Source organism: Misgurnus anguillicaudatus, chromosome 13, assembly GCF_027580225.2.
Source record: "Misgurnus anguillicaudatus chromosome 13, ASM2758022v2, whole genome shotgun sequence".
NCBI lineage: Eukaryota > Metazoa > Chordata > Actinopteri > Cypriniformes > Cobitidae > Misgurnus > Misgurnus anguillicaudatus.
In genome coordinates, this window is record NC_073349.2 from 13,528,355 (window position 1) to 13,552,163 (window position 23,809).

A 23,809-nucleotide genomic window follows, 5' to 3' on the forward strand; every position below is an offset into this window, starting at 1 on the left:
GTAACATAAAATAAATAAAAAGAAATGTATCTACAGCGCTCTTTATCCGGCATCATAATAAGCACAGTTGTTTTTATTTATTTATTTATTATGGCGAGTTCCCCGCGAATCTTGACCCTGACTGACCCAATGATTTCACACAACACCTGATCAATGTCTGTCAGAAAAGGCTTGTTTTAGATTCAGCTTGCCTTGCCTGGAATTTAGAGGAGTGCAGACGGCTGCAGTAAGGTGAGGAGTGAAAAAACTGTAGGTAAGCCGGACGCTTCATGAATCTCGCTTTGTTGTGGTCTGTAAACATCAGCAATGGAAGAGATCGCGTATTTTATCGCGGATTAAATAGACGCAACTGAAATACCAACAAATGCATTTACATTAAGATGTTTATAAGGAGAATCAACAAAGGTGAACTCTTCATTACTGGAAGGCTACTTAGTAAATGTTGGGATGTAATCTAAGTCTAAATTCGTTTTTGTGTAAAATATAAACAGCTCACAGTACAACTAATCCAACGCCAATACAAAAGTTTAAAGGAATTAATAAAAAAATATGAATGTCATAAGTCAAGAAAAACGCATCTCGCGCTGATCACCGGTGATCGGTTATGCGCAGATTTAGCTCATATCAAACAAGCCTATTAACTTTTGTTATGCTATTTACGTAAGAGATAATATATAGTTAAGCCGTTGTTACAGTATATCGAATGTTAGCTACTTTTTATCTTGTTTGTGGTGTTTTAGATGTTATGGTTAATGTTGTTTTTTTGACAAATGTAAACATTTAAGTGTTCTATTTATATATATATATGTAGGCTGTTGTTTGTGCCTCTTAAACTCTGGTGTCAATTAAAGATGTTTCTTTGATGGTCAGTGAAAATAACTTTATGCGTCTTTTTATTCAGCAAGTTCATCAGGGTGTGTTCGTTGCACTGCACTGCTATTCAGTTCAGTCAGTGGTATTATATTTTTCCTGTTAGACATCAAACATGGAACTCAAATCAAGATCTCACAGAAATTAAACTAGTCATGGACTAAAATAAAAGTAGGCTAAGAGCTGTCCAAATTGAAAAAAGCTTGCACTGACATATCTTAAAATACACCAGTGCCATTTGTTTTGCCTCAAAATGCACACAAATAATGTTTTTAGTAAGGCATGTTTGTAAAAATTGGTTATGTTTTCTAATTAAACTAAGGCAGAGTCCTGGCTTAAGATAATCCCTGTCCGGGACCACCCCAAGGTCTTTTTTTGTAGGCTACATGTTGCCACATAAGAACGTACTCAGGACCAGCAGTGTACATCATTAACATACAGTATACATAGAATAATTAAAAAACATATTTTAAAAGACAAAATAAAAAAAACATAGTAGATATAATATGTACAGTATAGTTATAAGGTAGTCATTTCTTTTCTTTAGGCCTTACTTCGGTCAAATGGGCCCCCGACCAAATTGTGCTTAGGGGCCCCAAAGGTCTAGGGCCGGCTCTGACTTCATGCATGTGACATAAAAATAAAGATGCCCTAAATAGGCATTGATCTTGTTCCAAGTTCTCATTCCAGAAATGTTGCATTCCCCTTTGATGATACAATCACAATTTCTGTTCTTTTTTGCATGAAATTATTATGAAAACAAATACACCTGCAGCATGCTTCCTTTTCCTTCGTCACCTGCAGAGCAAGTAAAGAGTAGTCCTGCTGTTTCCAGAAGTGAGTTGCCATTTAAATGTCAAAAACAAGATTCTGCATGGGATCTGAAGATCTCTAAAAGCCGATCAGCTATAAAAATACCTGACAAAGCTAAAATACGAATACATGTCACTAGCACAAACACACTACAAAGTATTCAACTACATCACTATATATCCCAGAGTCTGTCCTCTTAACCCTTTAACTACCTCCAAACTATCATCCAAATGGTTGAGCACATTTTTGTCAATATATTTTATTGAAAAGAGTACCTATAAGCTGAGCTATCTCTACTATTTGCTTAAGGTAGTTATACCAAAAAATCCACTAGATGTCAGGGTGTCAATCAACAGAACTTGTCACAACATTTCTTCTTAGATGGATGTAAGAGACAAAGAAATCATTCTTGCCATGTGAACTGTTCTTGGTGAAATTTTGCAAGGAAAGCATATTTTTTGACATTTTTTGTAGGAGCCCTAACATTACAAAATTATGTTATGGTTCCATGAAAAAACGTTTTTTTTATATAATTTTTCAAAAACGTGCTGTACCAAATGGTTGATTTGTCACTTTATGAAAAAGCTCGGCTAATGTTTTCAGATCATCCATTTCAGTAGTCAGAATGTATATTTGCTGAGAAATATAAATTTCTGATCATTCACAGCTTTGAATATAAAAACCCAGGCAATTAAAGGGTTAAAACGGTCCACCTAGTTAGGTCCACCCAGTCACTTCCATAGTATTATTTTTCCTATTATTGAAGTCGGGGCCTCTGATCGGTTTGGTTACAAACATTCCTCAAAATATTTTTCTTTGTGTTCATCAGCACAAAGAAATTTATACAAGTTTGTAATAACATGAGAGTGAGAAAATTATGACAGAATTTCTCATATGCATTGTAAACAAATTAAGTTAAACAATTTCAAAGTTTTTTTTCAACGTTTTATCAAGTAGATTAAGTTGTTTACACTTCATGCTTCATTTTTTTACAGCAGCAAGTACTACAATGCATATTTATTTATAAAGGTTAAGCTTTGTGGACAAATATAATAGAAATGCAAAAAAAGTAAGCAAATTAATTATTCATGCAGCTGTGAAACCTTTAGAAGGGGTGGAAATATCAAATGCTATTGTAGACATGTTCGGACAAAAAGGCTAAAGGTGACCTCAGGTAATGTCTCACTGGGAGATTTATTTGCTTATTTAGAGAATGACAAGAGAAACAATAGTGTTTATATTTATACTGTAGTTATATGTTGTGACATTATACACTATTAGTGAATGAGATTTAAAGGGGGGTGAGTCAGCTCCAGCAGATTCACAGGTTCATTTGACTCACAAATTCAAATGAGTCATCAGACAAAACCATTTAATGGAACCAGTGTATTAGTATTAATAATGAACAAACATTATCATCAGGTAAACACCTGTACTAAAAATGGCCTGGGATTGTCTTAACTCATTTAGGGACTCAAGAATGAATCTGAATAGTATCATTAGCAAAATAGAATAATAGATTTGCCATTTTTACAGACGTCTACCTGCAGTTTAGTTTGGCATTGTGAATTCTCAGCTAATTGTTATTAATGTGTCTTGTGTATTTTATCGCTTTAGTAAGACGTGTGAGAATAAAAACATACCCATTAGAAAATCAATGGCACACTTGTATCTTTGTAGAAATGCATCATTCACAAATGCCAGATAATTCAACCTTCCCTGATAACAAATATCCTGTTAATTTCCTGCATTTAAAAGGGAAGGAAGTATTTATAGATAAAAATAACAACTTTAAATATTTCTTATCTAATAGCTATTGATTTGAAAACAATGCATTTGTGCGGCCTCAGAAACAATTTTGTTTTATCTTGATTTTATGTAAGTATTAAACTGAGAAATAAAACAATAGTCCTGCCCTGTTTATTCTCATTCAGCCTTACAGCTGGAAGTGCGTCACCGTTACGGAAGTAAAATGGATTACAGATTCTTATTCATGTTGTAAAAAAAGATTAATAATAGGAACCATGACTTTGTCATGTAATACATGCTACAGTACATTAGTCAATAAGAAAGCTCTCAAAGGGAAACTTCACTTCCTTTATAGCCCACAAAATAACATGGAAAACGGTTCAAGAATATAAGTTCTCAGAAACTGCATCTCTTATAATTTAATTCTGAACGATATTGACCATTGTAACGTATTATGAGTAGTCATGAGAATGTGTTTGACATATTGTCAGACCACTTTATCTATAATTTAAACTCAGAAAGACTATAATTTTCCTGAGATTGGGGTAATTACTGAAATATGTTATGACGTATATAATGTTTTTTTTTTTTTCAAAATGAACCCTGCCGTTCTCGGTGATGTTCAGTAAGATGTGCGATACAGGGGTGCCTGCAGGATTTAATCTCAGGGTACGCACTTGTAACTCAAAGGTTGTTAGTGCAGTTTCATAAGTGTGTGTGTGTGTTTACGACTTGCGGTGCGTGTGTGTTCACTGCTCAATGAGATGGGTTTAATGCAGAAGACAAATTGAAAGTTTTGGTTGCCATGCACTGGCCATTGCATCACTTTCATTAAATCTGAGGCTACGGTTTGGATTGTGGTAAGAATTAAGTGTAAAATCTATTCTCATTTTAAAAGGATTTTTCATGCACAAGTATACAACTAAAACACAAGATATATGAACACAATAGAGTTCAGATTATAGTGCAATATCATGCTTTGCCCATTTAAGGTTCTTGGCGTATTGCAAATATGTTTTGTTAGAGGAACTGAATTAATCAAATTTCAGTGCTATAAAATTCTAAAAATGTGCACACAAGAGAACTTGATTGACATGTTTCCACAAATAGTACAGAACAGTGAATGAACTGTGGCCCAATCTTCATCATCAACATGACAGCTGCAGTGAAGGCCAGGCAGTGAAAGATGTATTCATCAAATGACATTCAGACTATCGTTCCAGAGAAAAATGGAGTTTTAATGAAAAAGATCACATCACACAAATGCCTATTCGTACCCATCTATTACTATCTATTCTCTTGTTTCCTTGACAGATCTCATCTATACGATATACAGTTTTCATTATTCTCTGTGATAGGTTGTCTGCCTATATACATACCCTTTAGTTATTGTATTGTACAGAATTAAATAATGCCATTAACCTTTGCCAACGATTTCACTTAAAATGTGTGCGGCATTAATTGCTTTGGCACAGGCTGACATGTGTCAAATTAACATGCCTTCATTTCTTCCACCTAGAAAACGAACCGGGGACCTTCTTGTTGTAAGGCAAAGACTTTATCTTTTACTCATATACTGTAGAAAAAAATGGAGAGTTATTTTTGAAAACATTAGACTGGATTTTCAATCAAAAGCTTTCTGAACAGAGATAGTTCACTCTTTCATATGGTCAAGGTTATATCGCATCCTCGCAGCAAAAAATAAACCAATCATTGAAAAGAGCTGCGTCATTGCTTAAGGCTTCCCCCCGCCCCCTCGCCATATAAAAGCCCCTTAGTTTACAGCAGTGGCCACTGGATCACCAAAGCGTTTGCGCACAGCCACCTGTTGGCACATCGCGCAAATGTTACCAAACCCTTCTGCGTGGAAAACGTCATTTATTACGTTTAATATTACACACGTTGTATGTTAATTCATTGTTATTAACGACTATGGAGGTCAATAACACGCTCCCGGGACGCAACTTCATAGACTTGCGCGTTTTAGCAGAGAAACTTTTCTCGTCGGCAAACCGATCTCTGGACAACGAAACGGACCGCGTACCCGAAGAGGATTTGGACGTGAACACAGATATTTACTCCAAAGTTTTGGTGACTGTTATTTACGTGCTGCTGTTTGTAGTCGGGTGTTTGGGTAACTCGATCACCCTGTACACGCTCGTCACCAAGAAATCTCTCCAAAACCTCCAGAGCACCGTGCATTATCACCTGGCGAGCCTGGCCGTGTCCGATCTCCTCATCTTGGTACTCTGCATGCCCATCGAGTTGTATAACTTCATCTGGGTGCATCACCCGTGGGCTTTCGGAGAGGCTGTGTGTAAAGGTTATTATTTCTTGAGGGACGGCTGCTCGTACGCGACGGCGTTCAACATCGCCAGTTTGAGCGTCGAGCGCTTCATGGCCATCTGTCACCCGTTCAAAGCCAAGAGCATCATGTCGCGGAGCCGCACCAAGAAAATGATCAGCGTGATGTGGCTTGCGTCTTTCGTCTTGGCCACCCCGATGCTCTTCACTATGGGACAGCGGCTGGTTGAAAATGAAGTCATATGCACCACTATCGTGTCCTCTATAACTGCCAAAACTGTCCTACAGGTGAGTGCGCAGAGCACCATATGAGTGCGGGCAATTTAATTACATTTAGGCTGAAGCTTTAAAAATGAGAAAGGATTTGATAATTTGTCTTAAATATCTATATTATTAATATCTATATTGCATATGATAATTTGTTTTTTTCCTCTGTGTTACACATTTTAAATAAAGGTTCGCGTAAAAGGTTATTTTTCAGGCTGCGTGGTTCCATAAAGAACATTATTCTTTAATATCTGCAGAACGTTTCAACATGGTCATTTAGCTAAAAGGTTCCCCAGGGACCCAAACATGATCTCTGTGAGGAACCCTTTTCGTCACGAAGTGTCCTCAAAATAAAACTACCTGTTGCATCTTACGACCAGATCCTTTAAACAAACTCTCAGTTTGAATCTTCTCTATTTTTTATTACCTTTTTAACAAGCATAACAGTTTTTGTTTTATTTTAAGCCATATAGCAGCACCGCCATCTTCCCCGGGTTATTTATATCCATTTGCATTTTTGAAATTGCAAATTAAAGATGATCAGCTGATTATTCAGAATCATTCAAATGAGGATCAGTGTTTTCCATCAGGGTTGCCTGCACAAGCTCTTTATGCATTTTTTTTTACAAATAAAGGTTCCTAGCTTCTTCTTCAGGCCATGGTTTCTGAAGAAGATAGTTGTGATATGATATTACTGTGGAGAACCCTTTTAGCACCTTTATTTTTATAACAACCAGTGCCAAAATATAGGGTGATTTCAAGTTGATTAAAGGTGCAGTGTGTAAATTTTAGCGGCATTGTAACCAACGGCTCAGTCTACTGCTCACCCCTCACTTTTGAAACACATAGAGAGGCTACGGTAGCCGCCACTGGACAAACATGTAATCGTCGGAGACAACTTAGTAGAAAATGTTGTTTGTTAAGGGCTTCTGTAGAATCATGGTGGCCCGAAATGGTGACTTCCATGTAAGGGGACTCTCGGTGTATGTAGATAAAAACATCTCATTCTAAGGTAATAAACACATAACGGTTCATTATGAAAGGTCTTTATACACCACTGATAATATAGTTTTGAATATTATTTTGCATTTCTGTCAAGAGATCTTTTTAAAAATTACACACTGCACCTTTAAAAAAGTTTGACTCTAATGCAAATGTTTGATTCTAATGCTTATTTAGGTTTAAAACCAGTTTCAGGATAGGCACCAAATAAGAATATGTTATGTAAGGGATAATGTAGAGGCAGCCGGTAGTTATTGTGAAATAAGCCCCGACAGTATGATCAGGACCCGACGCGAAGCGGAGGGTCTTGTATCACACTGAAGGGGCTTATTTCCCAATAACTACCGGCTGCCTCTACATTATCCCGCTTATTACACGGCTACTTGCCACATAAGAAAAAAAACTGGACATGAATATGAATTTGAAACGTTTTATTGGCATATTTGTTTTAAATTAACATTTTTATCCTTCCGCGAAACTTTGCACAGATGCATAAAATGATCGTAATACCTTATTGAGATCCTCTGCTTCATACGTGTCTGTCTCCATTTTTTCTCTTTTAGCCAGTCTTTGAGAAGTTTTAATCCCCATTCTGTATTTTTTTGTGTGATGGCTTCGTAGCTGTCATGCTCTATTTTGTCAAGTTCAGTCTCAGTAAGCTGTCTGTCTTGTCGTGGTTGTCGAGTGTTTGTCACAAGATGGCGCCAAACAGACAGTAATCTTTATTGATCTTTATTGGCGCGGAGCGATTTTACTTGTGCAAGTAGTACCGGCTATGCGTTATTATTTTGGAGCGGTTATTATTTGAAAAGAACGAACCTGCAAATGTCTCAACTGACCAATCTGAATCAAGCATTCCAGAGAGCCGTGTAATAAGTATAAGTAATGTTTTGTTTTGTACAAGCTCGGAAGTAAATCCTGATTGCCTGAAAATGGACACATTATGTTTCGATTTTTCGAAATTGTCCTTGGAGCTGTAAACAGCATGTCTTCATTTATTCTTGTCTATATCACACTAAATCAGATGGAATCTGCAACACAATTTATTTTCACAGACTTCTAACACTCAGTTTCATAAACCTTATAGTCGATAAAACACAACCCAGCGTGAGACCAGAAAAATGGAATGCCTGTGGCTTTCTGTTATACAAGACAAAAATATGAAATATTGCAACATTCAGTCCATCAAATGCATAAATTGGACTTCACAGGGCAGTGCCACATGAGTCACAATATGAGAACAAGCACTTAACTGCATAATGGCAAAGAGAGAGTAAGGTTGCATACGGCAACAGAGATGAAAAAAAGAGAGAACTGCAAAGCGAAAAAAGACGCAAGGGATGAGTTTGTGTCATCAGTGTCAAAAGTATGAGAATTTTTTCTTGGAATGGCAGCAGTTTTATAAAGGGCAAACAATTTATGACTCTTCAGTCTCAGCAAAAAAACCCTGAAAACCCCAAGATGTTGGATATAATATACAAAAGGTTTCACGGGATGAAATATATAGTAGTATGTATTGCTAAATAAATTGCTATAAAATTTTAGACCTGAAATTCAATGCATTTTGGAGCACACGTAGTTTGATGTCCAAGAGTAAATTATAAATAAGATCTCTGTATCTCAGTTGTGTTCTCTTAAGAGTAAATGGAGATGTTTGTTTGTAGTCTTTTTTCCCAGATTTTTTCATTCCAAACAAATGCCAGTAATTTTATCTCAGAGTCTCAGAAGATATGTGACCTGTCTGTAAAATCCAGCCTAAAGCTTTATTTCAATCATTGGTTTCACATCGATTTCAATATTTGACATGACTTTACTCAATATAAATTTCAATATTAAAGATATCAATATTATATTTTCACAAATATTGTTCTTTATATTATGTAGGATGATTTGTTGTAGAAAACAGTAAATCACAAAAAAAGACTTAAGCTGGGATTTCACAAAAATCTCAATCTGTGCTCTGATTTGAACTCATAAAGTAATTTTAAACCAAATTATCTGACAATTGCTATCTACAAGGTTTGGACAATAAAACTGAAACACCTGGTTTTAGAGTACAATAATTCATTGGTATGGTGTAGGGCCTCCGTTTTCGGCCAATACGGCATGGATTCAAATTGGGAATGACAGATACAAGTCCCGCACAGTCGGCAGAGGGATTTTGAGTGATTCCTTTTGAAAAACAGTTGCCATGTCAGTATGTGATGCTGGTGGAGGAAAACGTTTTCTGACTCACTCCTTCAAAACACTCCAAAGTGGCTCAGTATTATTGAGATCTGGTGACTGTGCGGGCCATAGATGATGTTCAATTTCACTTTCATCTTCATCAAACCACTCTCTTACCAGTCTTGTTCGGTGTATTGCTGCATTATCATCCTGATACCCGGCACAACCTTCAAGGTACAATGGTCCTCCAGAATGGTTAGGGAGTCCTTGGTAGAGACGCACCAATCTAGCACAAGTATTGGGCAATTGATGTTGCACCCCCAGACCATTACTGACTCTCTAACTCTCTTAGATGTGGGAAAGACAGTTGAGATGGTCTCAATACATGTTTCACATTCTCCACAGCCCAATGTTGCTGCTGGCACAACTAAAACTGACTTTTGGCACTGGCATGAGTGACCAAAGGTTTGGCCATAGCACCCTTGGCATGTATATTATTGACTTTGTGGAGCTCCCGATGAACATCCCTTTCAGACATCTTTCTCTTGCATCGACAGTTACTTCTGTTAGATGTGGTTCATCCTTCATGGTGATATGCTGACATTACCCTGGATACCGTGGTTCTAGATAAACCACAAAAACTTGCTGAACAATTTGTCCTTTTTGAGTTCTGATGTGTCTCCAACTATGTTGTGTGCTTTGCAATATTTTATATAAAATGGTGCTATTGCTCTACTAGTTCAACCATTACACTGTGCTCTTACTGGTCTTACTTATCTGCAATCATTGACGATTGGCCATCAGGCTGCCCAAATACAGCCATGAACCTCCAGCACTATATTGGCCAGTGTTTCAGTTTCATTGTCCAACCCCTGTATATTCATTTGATTTCACTATGCAAATGTCAACAAGTGTCTCGTATTTATCTATTTTTAATATACCCGTTTTCAGGAGAAACAAGTGAGGCAAAGTTGACACTTTTATTAAACACAGCTTAGAACTTAAGTCTTTTAAGCAATGAAAGGGCAACGTCTGAGCAGTATTGTGCAGTTGTCCTTTGCACTCTTAAAAATAAAAGTGTTTCACAATACCATAAAAAAAAGAAGATAGAAGTGTCAAAAAAGGTCCTCTGTAGTGAAAAAAAAGTTCTTTAGGGGGCGTGTACACCAAAGCATTTAAACACAGCTGAAAACACCAGCTTGAGATCTACTTTAGGCGCTTGCCAGCTTTTTTTTCAGCTGAGTGCTTTGGTTGCTATGAAAATTCTGCTTTGTTTATGAGTCGTTGAACAGTATGCCAGTTGGTTGTTGTGATATTTGCCCTATCCCTCCTCCACTTGTGATTGGACGGCTATGTGAGAAGTGACATTGACGAGCTGAGCATTTCATTTTTCAACTCTCGGTGTTCAGCACAGACAAAACCCACCAGCTGCTGGCATTTTTTAAAGCGTGGCGCTTCCATTGGAAACAATTGAAAACATACGCCAACCATCGGCGTAAACGCCTTAGTGTGCACGCCCCCTTAGACTATAAAAGGCTATGAAAAAATGGTTCTTCTAAGAACCTTTGACTAAATAGTTCTTTGAGGAACCAAAATGTTTTCTCATTGTGAGGAAACTCTTAAGCACCGTTATTTTAAAAAGTGTGCAAAACTTCACGGTGTTGTGATGCGAAAGTCTTTAAATATGAGCATGTTGACAAATACATTGGCCTTCTGTATAAAATCCATAGTGTTCCTATAGTCTCCTATCTCTTTGGATGCACATGTTTATGTCTGCTTCTTAATGGTCTTCTCCACTTACATGTGTTTGCTTTTGCAGTCAGACTGTCATGTCTGGATTTAGCCTAGTACTGCACATGCAATTCAAGTACATGAAAACAAATATACAAATAAAACCAGTGATGGGTATTTATAGCAACAGGCAGTGGTTCTGCTGTGAAAAAAGTGGCTGATAGCCGACTGCAGTCTAGAACTTAAAGAGCCCAAATATTCGTACACCGCACGCTTTACGACAGCCATTCACAAACCACAGCGTTCTGGAATTGATGTAACAAGACACTTGAAAGAAACACCTGGAATGTGTTATAAATAAATTTGGGATCTGAAAATGAGTATTAAATATCTATTTCCGGACGCCAATATTGGATAACACTGCTTACCAGACTTTTAAACCTTATTTCATTTATGTATTCCTGTGTAGTAAATAATTGTGGTGTTACAATGGTTTTTGATATAGTAACATAATACACTTTACTCCGTTTTGATACAGTAACAGTGATTACCTCAATCATTTACCACTGTGCAATATATACTCTCGGAAATTAAAGGTACAAGAAGGTACAAACGTTGTCACTGGGGTGGTACCTTTTCAAAAAGTGCATACCGGTTCCTTAAAGGTACAAATCCACTCACCTAAAGGATTATTAGGAACACCATACTAATACTGTGTTTGACCCCCTTTCGCCTTCAGAACTGCCTTAATTCTACATGGAATTGATTCAACATGGTGCTGAAAACATTCTTTAGAAATGTTGGCCCATGTTGATAGGATCGCATCTTGCACGGAGATTTGTGGGATACTGTGGGGGTCATTTTAGTACAGTGAACTCATTGTCATGTTCAAGAAACCAAATTTGAAACAATTTGAGCTTTGTGACATGGTGCATTATCCTGCTGGAAGTAGCCACCAGAGGATGGGTACATGGTGGTCATAAATGGATGGACATGGTCAGAAACAATGCTCAGGTAGGCCGTGGCATTTAAACGATGCCCAATTGGCACCAAGGGGCCTAAAATGTGCCAAGAGAACATCCCCCAAACCATTATACCACCACCACAAGCCTGCACAGTGGTAACAAGGCATGATGGATCCATGTTCTCATTCTGTTTACGCCAAATTCTGACTCTAACATCTGAATGTCTCAACAGAAATCGAGACTCATCAGACCAGGCAACATTTTTCCAGTCTTCAACTGTCCAATTTTGGTGAGCTTGTGCAAGTTGTAGCCTCTTTTTTCTATTTGTAGTGGAAATGAGTGGTACCCAGTGGGGTCTTCTGCTGTTGTAGCCCATCCGCCTTAAGGTTGTGCGTGTTGTGGCTTCACAAATGCTTTGCTGCATCCCTCGGTTGTAACGAGTGGTTATTTCAGTCAAAGTTGCTCTTCTATCAGCTTGAATCAGTTGGTCCATTCTCCTCTGACCTCTAGCATCAACAAGTCATTTTCACCCACAGGACTGTTGCATACTGGATGTTTTTCCCTTTTCACATCATTCTTTGTAAACCCTAGAAATGGTTGTGCGTGAAAATTCTAGTAACTGAGCAAATTGTGAAATACTCAGACCGGCCCGTCTGGCACCAACAACCATGCCACGCTCAAAATTGCTTAAATCACCTTTCTTTCCCATTCTGACATTCAGTTTGGAGTTCAGGAGATTGTCTTTACCAGGACCACACCCCTAAATGCTTGAAGGAACTGCCATGTGATTGGTTGAATAGATAATTGCATTAATGAGAAATTGGAACAGGTGTTCCTAATAATCCTTTAGGTGAGTGTATAAGGCCCTTTTTAAAAGGTACCGTCCTAGTGACAACTTTTGTACCTTTTTCTAAGAGTGTGAAAACATTGTATTTTTGTCAGCTTGGTGTATCTTCTACATCACAAAATGCATTTTCTAAACCTTAAGATCTAAGATTTATTTAATGTTGGTCACATGTGTGGAGAAAACATCCAATTACCAAGAAATGGCACTCCACTTGCTATATGATCTTATTGATTTCAGCTCAATGCTTTATTGAAGGATTCAGCTATAATTATATGTTGTAAACCATCTGTGCCTGACCACCTCCTTATATAGATCTCTCCATGATATTTATTGTCCATTACTAGCAATGGTTTATTTGGGGGACAACGCATAATATGACATTTATCTGTATACATTGATAAAGAGTTGCATTAGCAATGCAAATGTCATTGGTTCAATTCTTGGCGACACAAATGATAAAGAATGCTTAAATGCACTTCACAGTAAGGCGCTTTGGATACAAGCATCGGCCAAATGTTAAAATGTGAAATATATGAACACTGTCTAGGACATCACAGACTATGTAAGCTGTCAATCAGTTGTTTCTTCACCTTAAAATTGCCTGGTCTTTGAGTGACAGCATTGCCATACTTTTGGCCAACATTTGGTCCAAAGTGTAATTTCCCTGGTCAAAGTGCTTCAAAGGAATCGCTGGTTCACAGATGCACCAGATTCCCTGCAGACATCAGGACAGCGGAAATTGACAGTCCTACAGAGAAATGTCTGCAAGATTAAAGAATCCTCAGATGAGAGATCTGAGAGGAAAGAGGAGAGAGGATAGACAAGCCTTTACAGTACATGATAAACAAAAATGTCAGCTAATTAAACCAGTAATATAAAAGAAGGATATGGTGGTGGTTGTAATTGTGCATACAATTATTTCTCCTAAGCAAGCCTTTATTAGACACTGATTCAACCAATGGTGTTTTGGTATTTTGTTGAGCATTGGCATTGGTTATATCAACCCAGCATTGGGTCAAAAAGGGACAAACATAACCCGTTGGGTTATAATTTAACTTACACTATGCTGAGAGTTGTTTCAACGGCTGGTTTTGTACCTTTTTGCTAACCCTTTTTTTTAGGCTGTAAGATCTTAATTAAACAAATTGTTATAGCAGTTTAAATTTATTTTAAGAAAAACAATAATTCAATAACATATTAATTTCATAAATACAATTATAAAAATGTAAATATTTCACAAAAGTAATAATGCATACATTAGGCCATACATGTTTCAAGTAGTTGTGAATTTCAAGTTAAAATCACCAAAAATGTGGTTTGTCTCAAACTTTTAGTGGTTTTACCAACAACGGCCACTAGGTGTCAACGGTTTGCTGCATACTCTTGTCACAAATTAATAAATTACTGTCACTGCATTATTATTAATGCAAAAAGCTTTTGAGATATGAAAAACACATTCTTTAGAGCTTTACAATGATGTTTGTCAACATTTTTGAAGATTTATAATTGGATATGAATTAATAATAATTAATATACATTCCTATTGGAGGGGGGGTCATGTAACTAAACCTGTCACTACATTATTTCTATCATCAAATAACCTTGAAATATGAAAACTACCTTCTGAGAGCTTTTTTATTTGTAGTTTGTCATGATTGTTTAGGTTTAGAGTAGGGGTTTATAAATGTGTTAAACAAATATTGCCTACCTGTGGGCCCATGACCTTTTAGAAACTGACTCTTTCTATGTCATAATTTTCCCCAAATGGTGATGCAATATGAAAACTAGACTCTTTGAGCTTTCCAGTGATACACTCTAAAGAAACAAGCGGTGCTATATAGAGCCAGGGCTGTTGCTTTGGATTGTAATCATAGAAGAACCGTTTTTAGTGCCATATAGCACCGGTGAAGCACCAGTGAAGCACCTGTGTAGAACCATATAGGGGCCATATAGAACCTCTATAGCACCAAATATGGTTCTACATAGCACTATATGGTTCTACACAGGTGCTTCACTGGTGCTTCACCGGTGCTATATGGCACTAAAAACGGTTCTTCTATGATTACGAGCAAAGAACCACTTTTGGTGCTATATAGCACCGTTTGTTTTTAGAGTGATAGTTTGTCATGATTGTTTATAAGTTTAGAACAGGGTATGCTATATATATGTAAAAACAAATTGGGTCCACCTGTGACCGTGTGACATTTTAGAAACTGACTCTCACTACGTCATAATTTTCCCAAAATGGTGCAATTTAAAAACTAGACTCTTAGAGCTTTCCAATGATGTAGTGTATTCATGATTGCATAAGAATTCACATGCAAAACATTGAAGTAAACGTAGGCGTCCCACTGGCCGGACAGTGACATTTAGCAGGATATAAATGTTTTGAGGCACACACTTTTCAGAAATGAATTAGTTACTTTCCCTACATAATTTATTTTATAAAACATTGTTGAAATATGTATTCAAGAGGCTTAGACCTTTCCAATGATACATAGTTTGTCGTGATAGATAAAAATTTATATGCAAAATATTGAAGTAAACTCAGGTGTCCCCTTCATCTAAGATAAAGATGAGTCTTCATCTTTACAGAACAAAATTAAATTAACAGCCTCATGCAAAGCATTCTGTGAACCAGAAATCCCCATCGACCTTTTTCTGTTTTTCTTTATATTTCTCAGAATGCTTTGCATGAGGCTGTTATTTTATAGTATTTTATTCTGTAAATACAAGATGTTTAATGTTCATTTAACTTTAAACAAACTGTTGCCAGGTAGTAACATTAATTTTAATCTACAGCATGCAGTTACTGGCGAACAGCTGCATAACTACAGCAACTTTTTGTCCATGAAATAAAAATATATCATGCACTTTAAACAAATGCTGTTTCAACCTATTGTAGGGTCAAATATGATAATTCTCTCTCAGCCGTTGGGCTTGTTTTTTTTTTTACCATACCATTGTTGAAACAACCCAGCCTTTTGTTATTGTATTATATTTCAACAAAGAAATATTACAAGAAACTGAATGGATGAGAAGAAAAGCGTTACGAACTGTTCTATAACCATTGTAACCAATCCAAGCATGCTTAAATGCAAAAACACAACACTCACGTGTGCTGCTGTTTAAAATCAACAGATATTTCAATTTTGCTGGTATGGTAGGATCACACTTTCATTGGTTCCAGTTACATGCCAACGACCAGATTCAGCTTATTACAATCATTACCGCTTTAAATGATCATTAATTGCTCAAATGAAAAAACTCAATGCTTAACATGAACAAATGTGTGCACTCCGCATAGAATTCAGTTACACATCACCAAACTATTACAGTGATACAACGATCTTATCATGCACTGCTGTTGCATCATTAGTCTGCTTATCTACCATTTTGTAAGACGTAAGACCCCCCCCCCCCCCCCCCTCTCTCTCTCTCTCTCTCTCTCTCTCTCTCTCTCTCTCTCTCTCTCTCTCTCTCTCTCTCTCTCTCTCTCTCGCTCCATCTGTCTATTTTTTGTTAGTGTACTTGAATCCCCAGGTGTCTCAGAAGTGTGCTCATGTTAAAAACAAAAAGTAACAGCACCTCATCTTTTATTCATTTAAAAAGGCATTTGCTATAGAGTTCAAAGTGCTGTGCTGAGTAGATAAATTGACTTCACTAATGAATTTTACTCAGATGATCTCATATTAATTGAACACAATAAGATTGAGAATTGAATTTTAACAGACGTTAATACAAATAGAAATCACAATTAAAACAGTTAACTTAAACAGTTAAATTAGCATATACAAGAATAGAAACCCTTCACACTTAATACATAAATAACAAATCGCCATCAATTAGTGAACACAAAGCCTCATTATAGCACCAAATCCCTTCAAAAGTAATAAGATCATTCACATGTTTATAATAATTAAAATCAATCAGAATTCTTGACTGCACCATATTTGAAAATACTACAGCTACATCCTGAATTGAATTATATTCAATCTTCTTTTTCCTGCTTATATAAACAGCCATTTTTGCCTGTCCCAAAACAAAATTCAGCAACTGGCATACAAATCTTCTTCTTGCCAGACAATGGACACCCCTGCCTAACACCTCTGTGAACTCTAAAAGGAGCACATAAACCACCGTTTACCTTAAGTATACTTTGAACATCACCATAGAGAACTTTAATGTAGTCAATAAACTTTTTACAAAAAACAAAAGCTTTCAATATTCTCCACAAATAACGATGTTCAACATGTTCAAAAGCTTCTCTTGATCCAGTGATATTAGCCCACACTTTAAATGTAGCATCTTGGAGACCTCAAAAACATTGCGAACCAGTGAAATATTGTCAAATATTGATCTACCCGGGACACATTAGGTCTGGTCAGGATGAATAACACACTCCAGCACCCCAGCCAACGTATTGGCCAATGTCTTAGAGAGCAATTTATAGTCACTGCAGAGTAATGAAACTGGTCGCCAACACTTGATGTCAGTCAGGTCGCCTTTCTTAGGTAGGAGGGTTAATACAGCTCTAAGGCAAATTAAAGGTAGCTGTCTTTCTGCCACACTTTCGTTCAACACCTCCAGCAAATCATTACTCAATTCAGTCCAGAACGACTTATAAAAGTCCACTGGCAAGCCGTCGATTCCCGGAGCTTTTCCAGACTCCATACCTTTAAGTGCATCACTCAGCTCTCTGATATTCAAGACACCTGAGATGTTGGCTTCTTCTTCCATTTCATCTTCATTAAAAACACATCCTCTACATCCGCTTTTTTACCTCTGACATTTTGTGAATCGCCAGATTTTTTCCTTTTAGATGGAACTTTTGTTCCGTCCTTGTCACCATTTCAAGGTTATTCCACTGTGAAACAGTGAAGTCACTATCATTATTCACCATATCTGTATTAACACCAAATACGCGCGAGTGAGTTTTGGGGGCTTCAGTATTCGGACCACTTTCATTAGTTACGCTCTCACTTATCCGAATCAAGCACTGTCTTTCACGCGCAGGTTTCCAACTGCTCTTTCCTCCGGTACACTTTCATCCGCTACAGGTGGATTAACGTTTGACGGTCCAGCCTGCACTACTTCGCCAATATTAACAACAGCAAGCGAGTTGGTGTTCTCTTTGTCTTTACCCGGACAAGCGCGAATTAAATGTCCTATTTCCCCACAACTGAAACATTTCATCTTTTCCGTAGAAGCATATATAACATAGTCAAAATCATCAACTTTAAGATGAAGTGACACATCAAGCTCTTCATTTTCTTTTAGGATCATACACACGAAACGCCAACAATGAGTTTGGCATTCATCCATGATCATTCAGTATCACTGCTTTTTCAGCACTGTTTTCACTTTGTTTTATCTTGAGTCAGGGTGTGGATAATCCACTGAGCCAGAGAACAAGATCCTTGACAAGCAGACACTCGAATAGAATTTGATTTGCTGTGTGATTTGTTTGGTTATACGAGTGTATGAGCGCCCTGCTGCCCAAGTAAATACTTACCTTTGATTTAGAAATAATACAGGAATGTAATTTTCCTGGACATTGTCAGGAATTGACTGTACTTATATACAGAGCAGCTATGACAACACAAATCAATGAGAGATCATTTTATTAAAACATAACAAAACGAAAATTATACCATTATCAATGTATTAAACAGATGAGTTCGCACAATGCATCGATAAACCTTAATTAAACTAAACTCTCAGTATTGCTAGAACTGAATTCAGATGAATTGTCAAAAAATCCAACTGGCTTTTAAATAAGGTGGCACGACCAATCACAGAGAGTTACTTTCAAATGGCCTCTGTGGTTCCCATGGAGATGAGGTCTTTGAGGGCTGTGGTATTCACAGGCATCACATTCCATCAGTGCTGCCTTTAAAATAAAAACGGAGGGAATGAACTTGATGTCCTTGCCAGATTGATAGAAGAGTGCTATTACAATAAAACCATACAATCAGGAGAGACGCTGAAACATAATGGTTACTTTACTGTATATACAGTACTTAAAGGTGCAGTGCGTTAATTTTTAGAAGGATCTCTTGACAGAAATGCAAAATAATATACAAAAACTATATAATCAGGGGTGTATAAAAACCTTTCATAATGAACCTTTTATTACCTTAAAATTAGACGTTTTTATCTACATACAGAGGGTCCCCTTAAATGGAAGCTGCCATTTTGTGCCGCCATGTTTCTACAGAAGCCCTTAACGGACAAACTTTTTTTACGAAGATGTCTCCGAAGATGACATGTTTGTCTGGTGGTGGCTACTGTAGCTTCTCTATCCGTTTTAAAAGCGATGGGTGAGCAGTTTACTGAGCCATTGGATGCAATTTGCAACCTCACCACTAGATGCCACTCAAATTTACACACTGCACCTTTAAAGACTTAGGATGTAAAACCCTCTAAGTTTTTTATCCTGCTTTTATGTTTGGGTTCAGTCATTTTGCTGTAATGGCAATAAAAAGGTTATTATCAGTATCAGTAATTGAAATGCATTATTTACACAAATGTCACTTTAGTCATTTCATTGGTATTTAAATAATTTGGCTATCTTTTGCTGCAAAACCCTCTAAGTGCACGCAAGGGCATTTTTGGCAAAATCTCCACTTAATAATAAATAGTAAACCATTGTAAAATCTTTAAAGAAACACTGCAAATGATGAAAGTCAGAATTCAAAAGGTAAAAATAAGGAAAGTGAACCACACAATAGGGGGCGGTGTTATGCTGCCACATTTGTATTTTATTCAGGTCTGAGGACTCACAAGGGACCCAAGTTTGAATGTGATCCATGGTCGTTTAACATTCATCTTTCGTGCATTTTAAGAGCTTGCTGAAAAATTGTCATGACGCTTAATGCCAACAAAGTGTTATTTCTGAATGGCCTGAGGCCGGGATTAAAGGGATAGTTCTGACAAAAATGATATTAAACTCACGATTCACTCACCCCCAAGCCGTCCGAGTTGCATATGTCCATAATTTTTCAGACTAACAGATTTTCGGTTATTTTAGAAAATGTCCTAGGTCTTTAATTTGTTAAAATTTAAAGTTACAGGGGGACACCTCCTTCAAGTCCAAAAAATGTGCATCCATCATTCACAAAAAAATCCAAATGACTTTAGGGGGATAAACAAAGGCATTCTGAGGGTAATCCGGTGTTGTCAGAGAAATATCCATATTTAAAACTTTATAAACGAAAATTACTAGCTTCTGGCAACACCGCCATCTTAGTCGCGTCCACATTCAAGATGAGAGTGTACGCAGTTTACGAAGGTTTCTCTGCTGCTGGTCTGTACCTCCGCATTTGTCATACATCACTACGAAAAATGCATACACTACTACATTTTAACAACTGAAAGATCTAGGACGTTTTCTAAAATAACTGAAAATGTCATGAAAAATGATGGACATATGCATCTCAGACGGCTTGGGGGTGAGTAAATCATGGGTTTAATATCATTTTTGGCCGAACTATCCCTTTAAGCGGATTTAAAGCAAAAGTACAGTATTTGAAAGACGTATAATATGGGATGATTGCATTCGGTTAATACCATAATCTTATTTTTGATGGTGGTGTAAGCGGCTTGTGCATCTGAACTCTTCATATTTGTTTTATAGGAAAAAGGTACCAATGACGAGTTATGCAACCAGCAACAACCAAATAAATCAATTGATGTGAAATATTGATTTGAGTTGAAGGGGTATTTAATAATGTGAAGAAAAGCAAAACAGATCTATAAGCAACATAAAGCTCACCACAATACAATAAACTGGCTTATGAATGTCTAATAAATGTCAAGTTTAGATATTTGACCACAGAATGCCACAGTTGACCGATCCGAATGAAAAGAGTATTCTGGTAAGCTGTGTGCTATAATAATTCAACAAACACAATAGGCAAAAAGGATGTAATAGGCAACTTATGCATATATTGCTTTCTATTTAGATCTGCGATGTTAATTTACACCAAACAGCATGAAGCACAGTGACTGCAGCTCGAACACATTTACTACTGTCGGTTTTAATCACTTTGACTCAAACTTTCTGTAGTAACAAAAGATAATATTGCCTTAAAGACATGCAGATTTGACTCATCTGACCTGCTTCATTAAATAACAGTACTGTTATCATCTTTCTCTCCAGTGGGTTTTAATGTGATGGAAATGACCCATACTTCATGCAGATTGTTTTATAATGTTGCTCTCTGAAGATGAAAAAGTGCTGGATGCTTTAAATCCAGTCATTTGCTAAAAACTATTTACAATGATCAACATTATGTTCTTCTGGTGCAGAGCAGTATTGGCTCAGTCTTTGTTTTCATGCGGTCAGAATGGATGAGATTAAAATGCTTGAACTACAAAATGGTCCTTTGGTGTACAAGCAGAAATTGTTTGAAAAATACTGTATTTTTTACCCACAAAACATGAACATGTGTTATATTGCACATCGTAAACACAATCAAAGCTTTGAAAAAACAGGAAAATCGGGACCTTTAATGGCAGCCAAAAATTCTAAAAAGTATTTTAGCAGTATTTTGATTTCCTGATCATTCTGGCTATGTGGTGGTTTTAGATGAATAGTTCAGTTCTTTTGAAATGATAATGACTCTTACAGTGAACTTTCAGATGTAATAGAGGGTCTTTCTATCTTTGTGTCTGCGTTTTTACTTTACTTTTTTGTAAAAAGAAATGATCTCTAATTATTTCTGGTTTTTAAGCATTTATGTTTCTTTTCAAAACTGTTGCTACTGACATTGTCAGGTGTCCTGTAATTGTGCCTCTAAATATTTTATTTTCCTCTTTTAAGCAATTATGTTCAATTCAAACCTGAAAACAAATTAAAATCCTTTATCTGTCTGTTCTCTTTTCTCTGACCCCTTCCCTTTTCTCCTCTCAAGGTAAATGCCTTTTTGTCTTTTGTGGTTCCCATGGCATTGATCTCAGCATTAAATGGAGTCATCGCCAGTCAGCTGCTGCGCATGTTTCGGGAGAGTGCCCAGGACAATCGCATCTGTATCATCGGAGGTAACCCTACCATGCTTAGTGTCGCAGTCGAGCCCAACCGTGCCCAGTCACTGCGTCATGGAGTCATGGTGTTACGTGAGTGCATTTCCAGTTTAATAATATTAACATGCAAATAACTCTGTGCATATGATCAAACGCATATAGTCTAACATTGCATGTCAGGCTCTATAGGCTTTAATTATATTTAATACAAGATGTTGCTGTGCTATTACTATTAATGGGGAAAAGTGCAACACTCAGTATGGCTGCTCTAGCGAACAAAGTCTTGCCGTCAAGTAAAAAGAGCCAATTATCACAGATTTAAAATCATTGGGAAGGGCTCTGTACTGAGTGTTGTAAGGTTTAGTACAACCTTTGTGCATGTGCACTAGCTGAAGCAACCTGTTGAAGTCAGGTTTAATTGTTAATCAGAAATATGTTGTTAACATATATTGTGAACTTAGCAAGCGATTTTAAAGATATTGATCTTTTTCTCATTCAAGTAAATAGGAATTGGTCTTGCACTTGACTAAAATAGCTGCTTGAATGGATGCACTGCAAGCATGGCCATGATGATTATTCACTATAAGCAAGATCCAATGTTATATTGTCAAATGTATCATCTCACTTATAAAGACATTTATTAACCCCCTGGAGTCGTATGGATTACTTTAATAATGAACAAATGCACTTTTTGGAGCTTTGTAACAATTCAATGCATTACAAGTCTGGAAAGAGCCATAATTTTAATATAACTCTGATTATGTTTGGCTAAAGAAATGACATCAGACACCTAGGATTGCATTGGGGTGAATTATATGCCTTTCATTTTTGGGGGGTGGGCTATTCCTTGTCAAACTGACATTACATACGAAATTGTACCCAACACCCCAAAAAAGTCATGGCTTGTATGTGCATAACCCCTATGATTACCATTCAGCAGATCTCCAGTGAATATACTGATCGATAAACAAAACGTTAATAAGGACCACATTACCTGGCTTAACTCAATAAAGACCCTAAGCAGATAAATGTTACAATTAACTCTTTTAATTAAGTCTAACTGAAAGTACACTGGCAAACTAATCCACAAACATGTTTACCGCATAAGGGGTCTTCCAATAAACATATTTGTTAATGAATACCTGGAAGTCTGTATGATATACACAACTCATAGTAGATTCCCTGCAGTGTTTTCTAAGAATCCATCCTCTTGATCTCGCGCCCTTTTGTTTTGTGATGTAGAGGACCTTAACTAACCACAACAAGCTTTTAGCGGCCAGAGCTATAACTATGCACTGCCATTACTGTTTAATTTAATCCTCATTTATAAAGCCATTTAAGCTACACTGGATTTGTAATAACAGGAAGCGTGTATTTTGTCCATTAGAGGAGCAGTTCAGATGGACATGGAGTTCAGGGAAGGCTGGTTTGTTGTGACTGCAGTCTCTATTAAAGGTGTTTTCAGCGATAAAAATAAAATAAATAAAAACCGTCTCTGGTATCCCCAGAATGGGTGTTTAAAGTTTCAGCTCAAACTACACCACAGATCTTTCATTATATGATGTTAAACATGGCCATTTGTGGCTGCAATGAAAAATGCGCTGGTTTGGTGTGTGTTTCTTTAAATGCAAAGAAAGCTTCCGTTCCCCTCCCTGTATGCAAAGTAGGAAGTAGAGCGCTTACACATGTGCTTTGGACTACATTTAAACATGTGTCTGTGGCAGAAGATTGAAATATGCCTTCATGTGAGCGGACATGAGTGGGAAGTAATCAATGTGACATCACATTGGGGATCCCAAACAACCTGTTTTGTGTGACTGTTGCGGTTTACAGGTGCTGGTCATATAATTAGAATATCATCAATAACTGACAACTAAGGAAAATCCCAAATTCAGTATTTCAGAAAATTAGAATATTGTGAAAAGGTTCAATATTGAAGACACCTGGTGCCACACCAGCTAATTAACTCAAAACACCTGCAAAGGCCTTTAAATGGTCTCTCATTCTAGTTCTGTAGGTTACACAATCATGGGGAAGACTGCTGACTTGACAGTTGTCCAAAAGATGA

At 37.0% G+C, this 23,809-nt stretch overlaps 1 protein-coding gene across 3 annotated transcripts in view; it reads left to right on the forward strand.

Moving 5' to 3' along the window:
* Window positions 1-5,210: 5,210 nt before the first annotated feature.
* ntsr1 (neurotensin receptor 1 (high affinity)) overlaps window positions 5,211-23,809 on the forward strand; it is a 49,901-nt gene continuing 31,302 nt past the window's right edge. For 2 of the 3 annotated variants that reach the window (XM_055188270.2, XM_073875065.1), the window contains exons 1-2: window positions 5,212-6,024; window positions 21,633-21,834. In XM_055188270.2, coding sequence (XP_055044245.1) covers window positions 5,365-6,024; window positions 21,633-21,834 — 862 coding nt within the window. In that variant the 5' untranslated portion in view covers window positions 5,212-5,364. Of the gene's footprint in view, window positions 6,025-21,632; window positions 21,835-23,809 lie in introns of all 3 variants that reach the window. The other variant, XM_073875064.1, reaches the window with a different exon arrangement.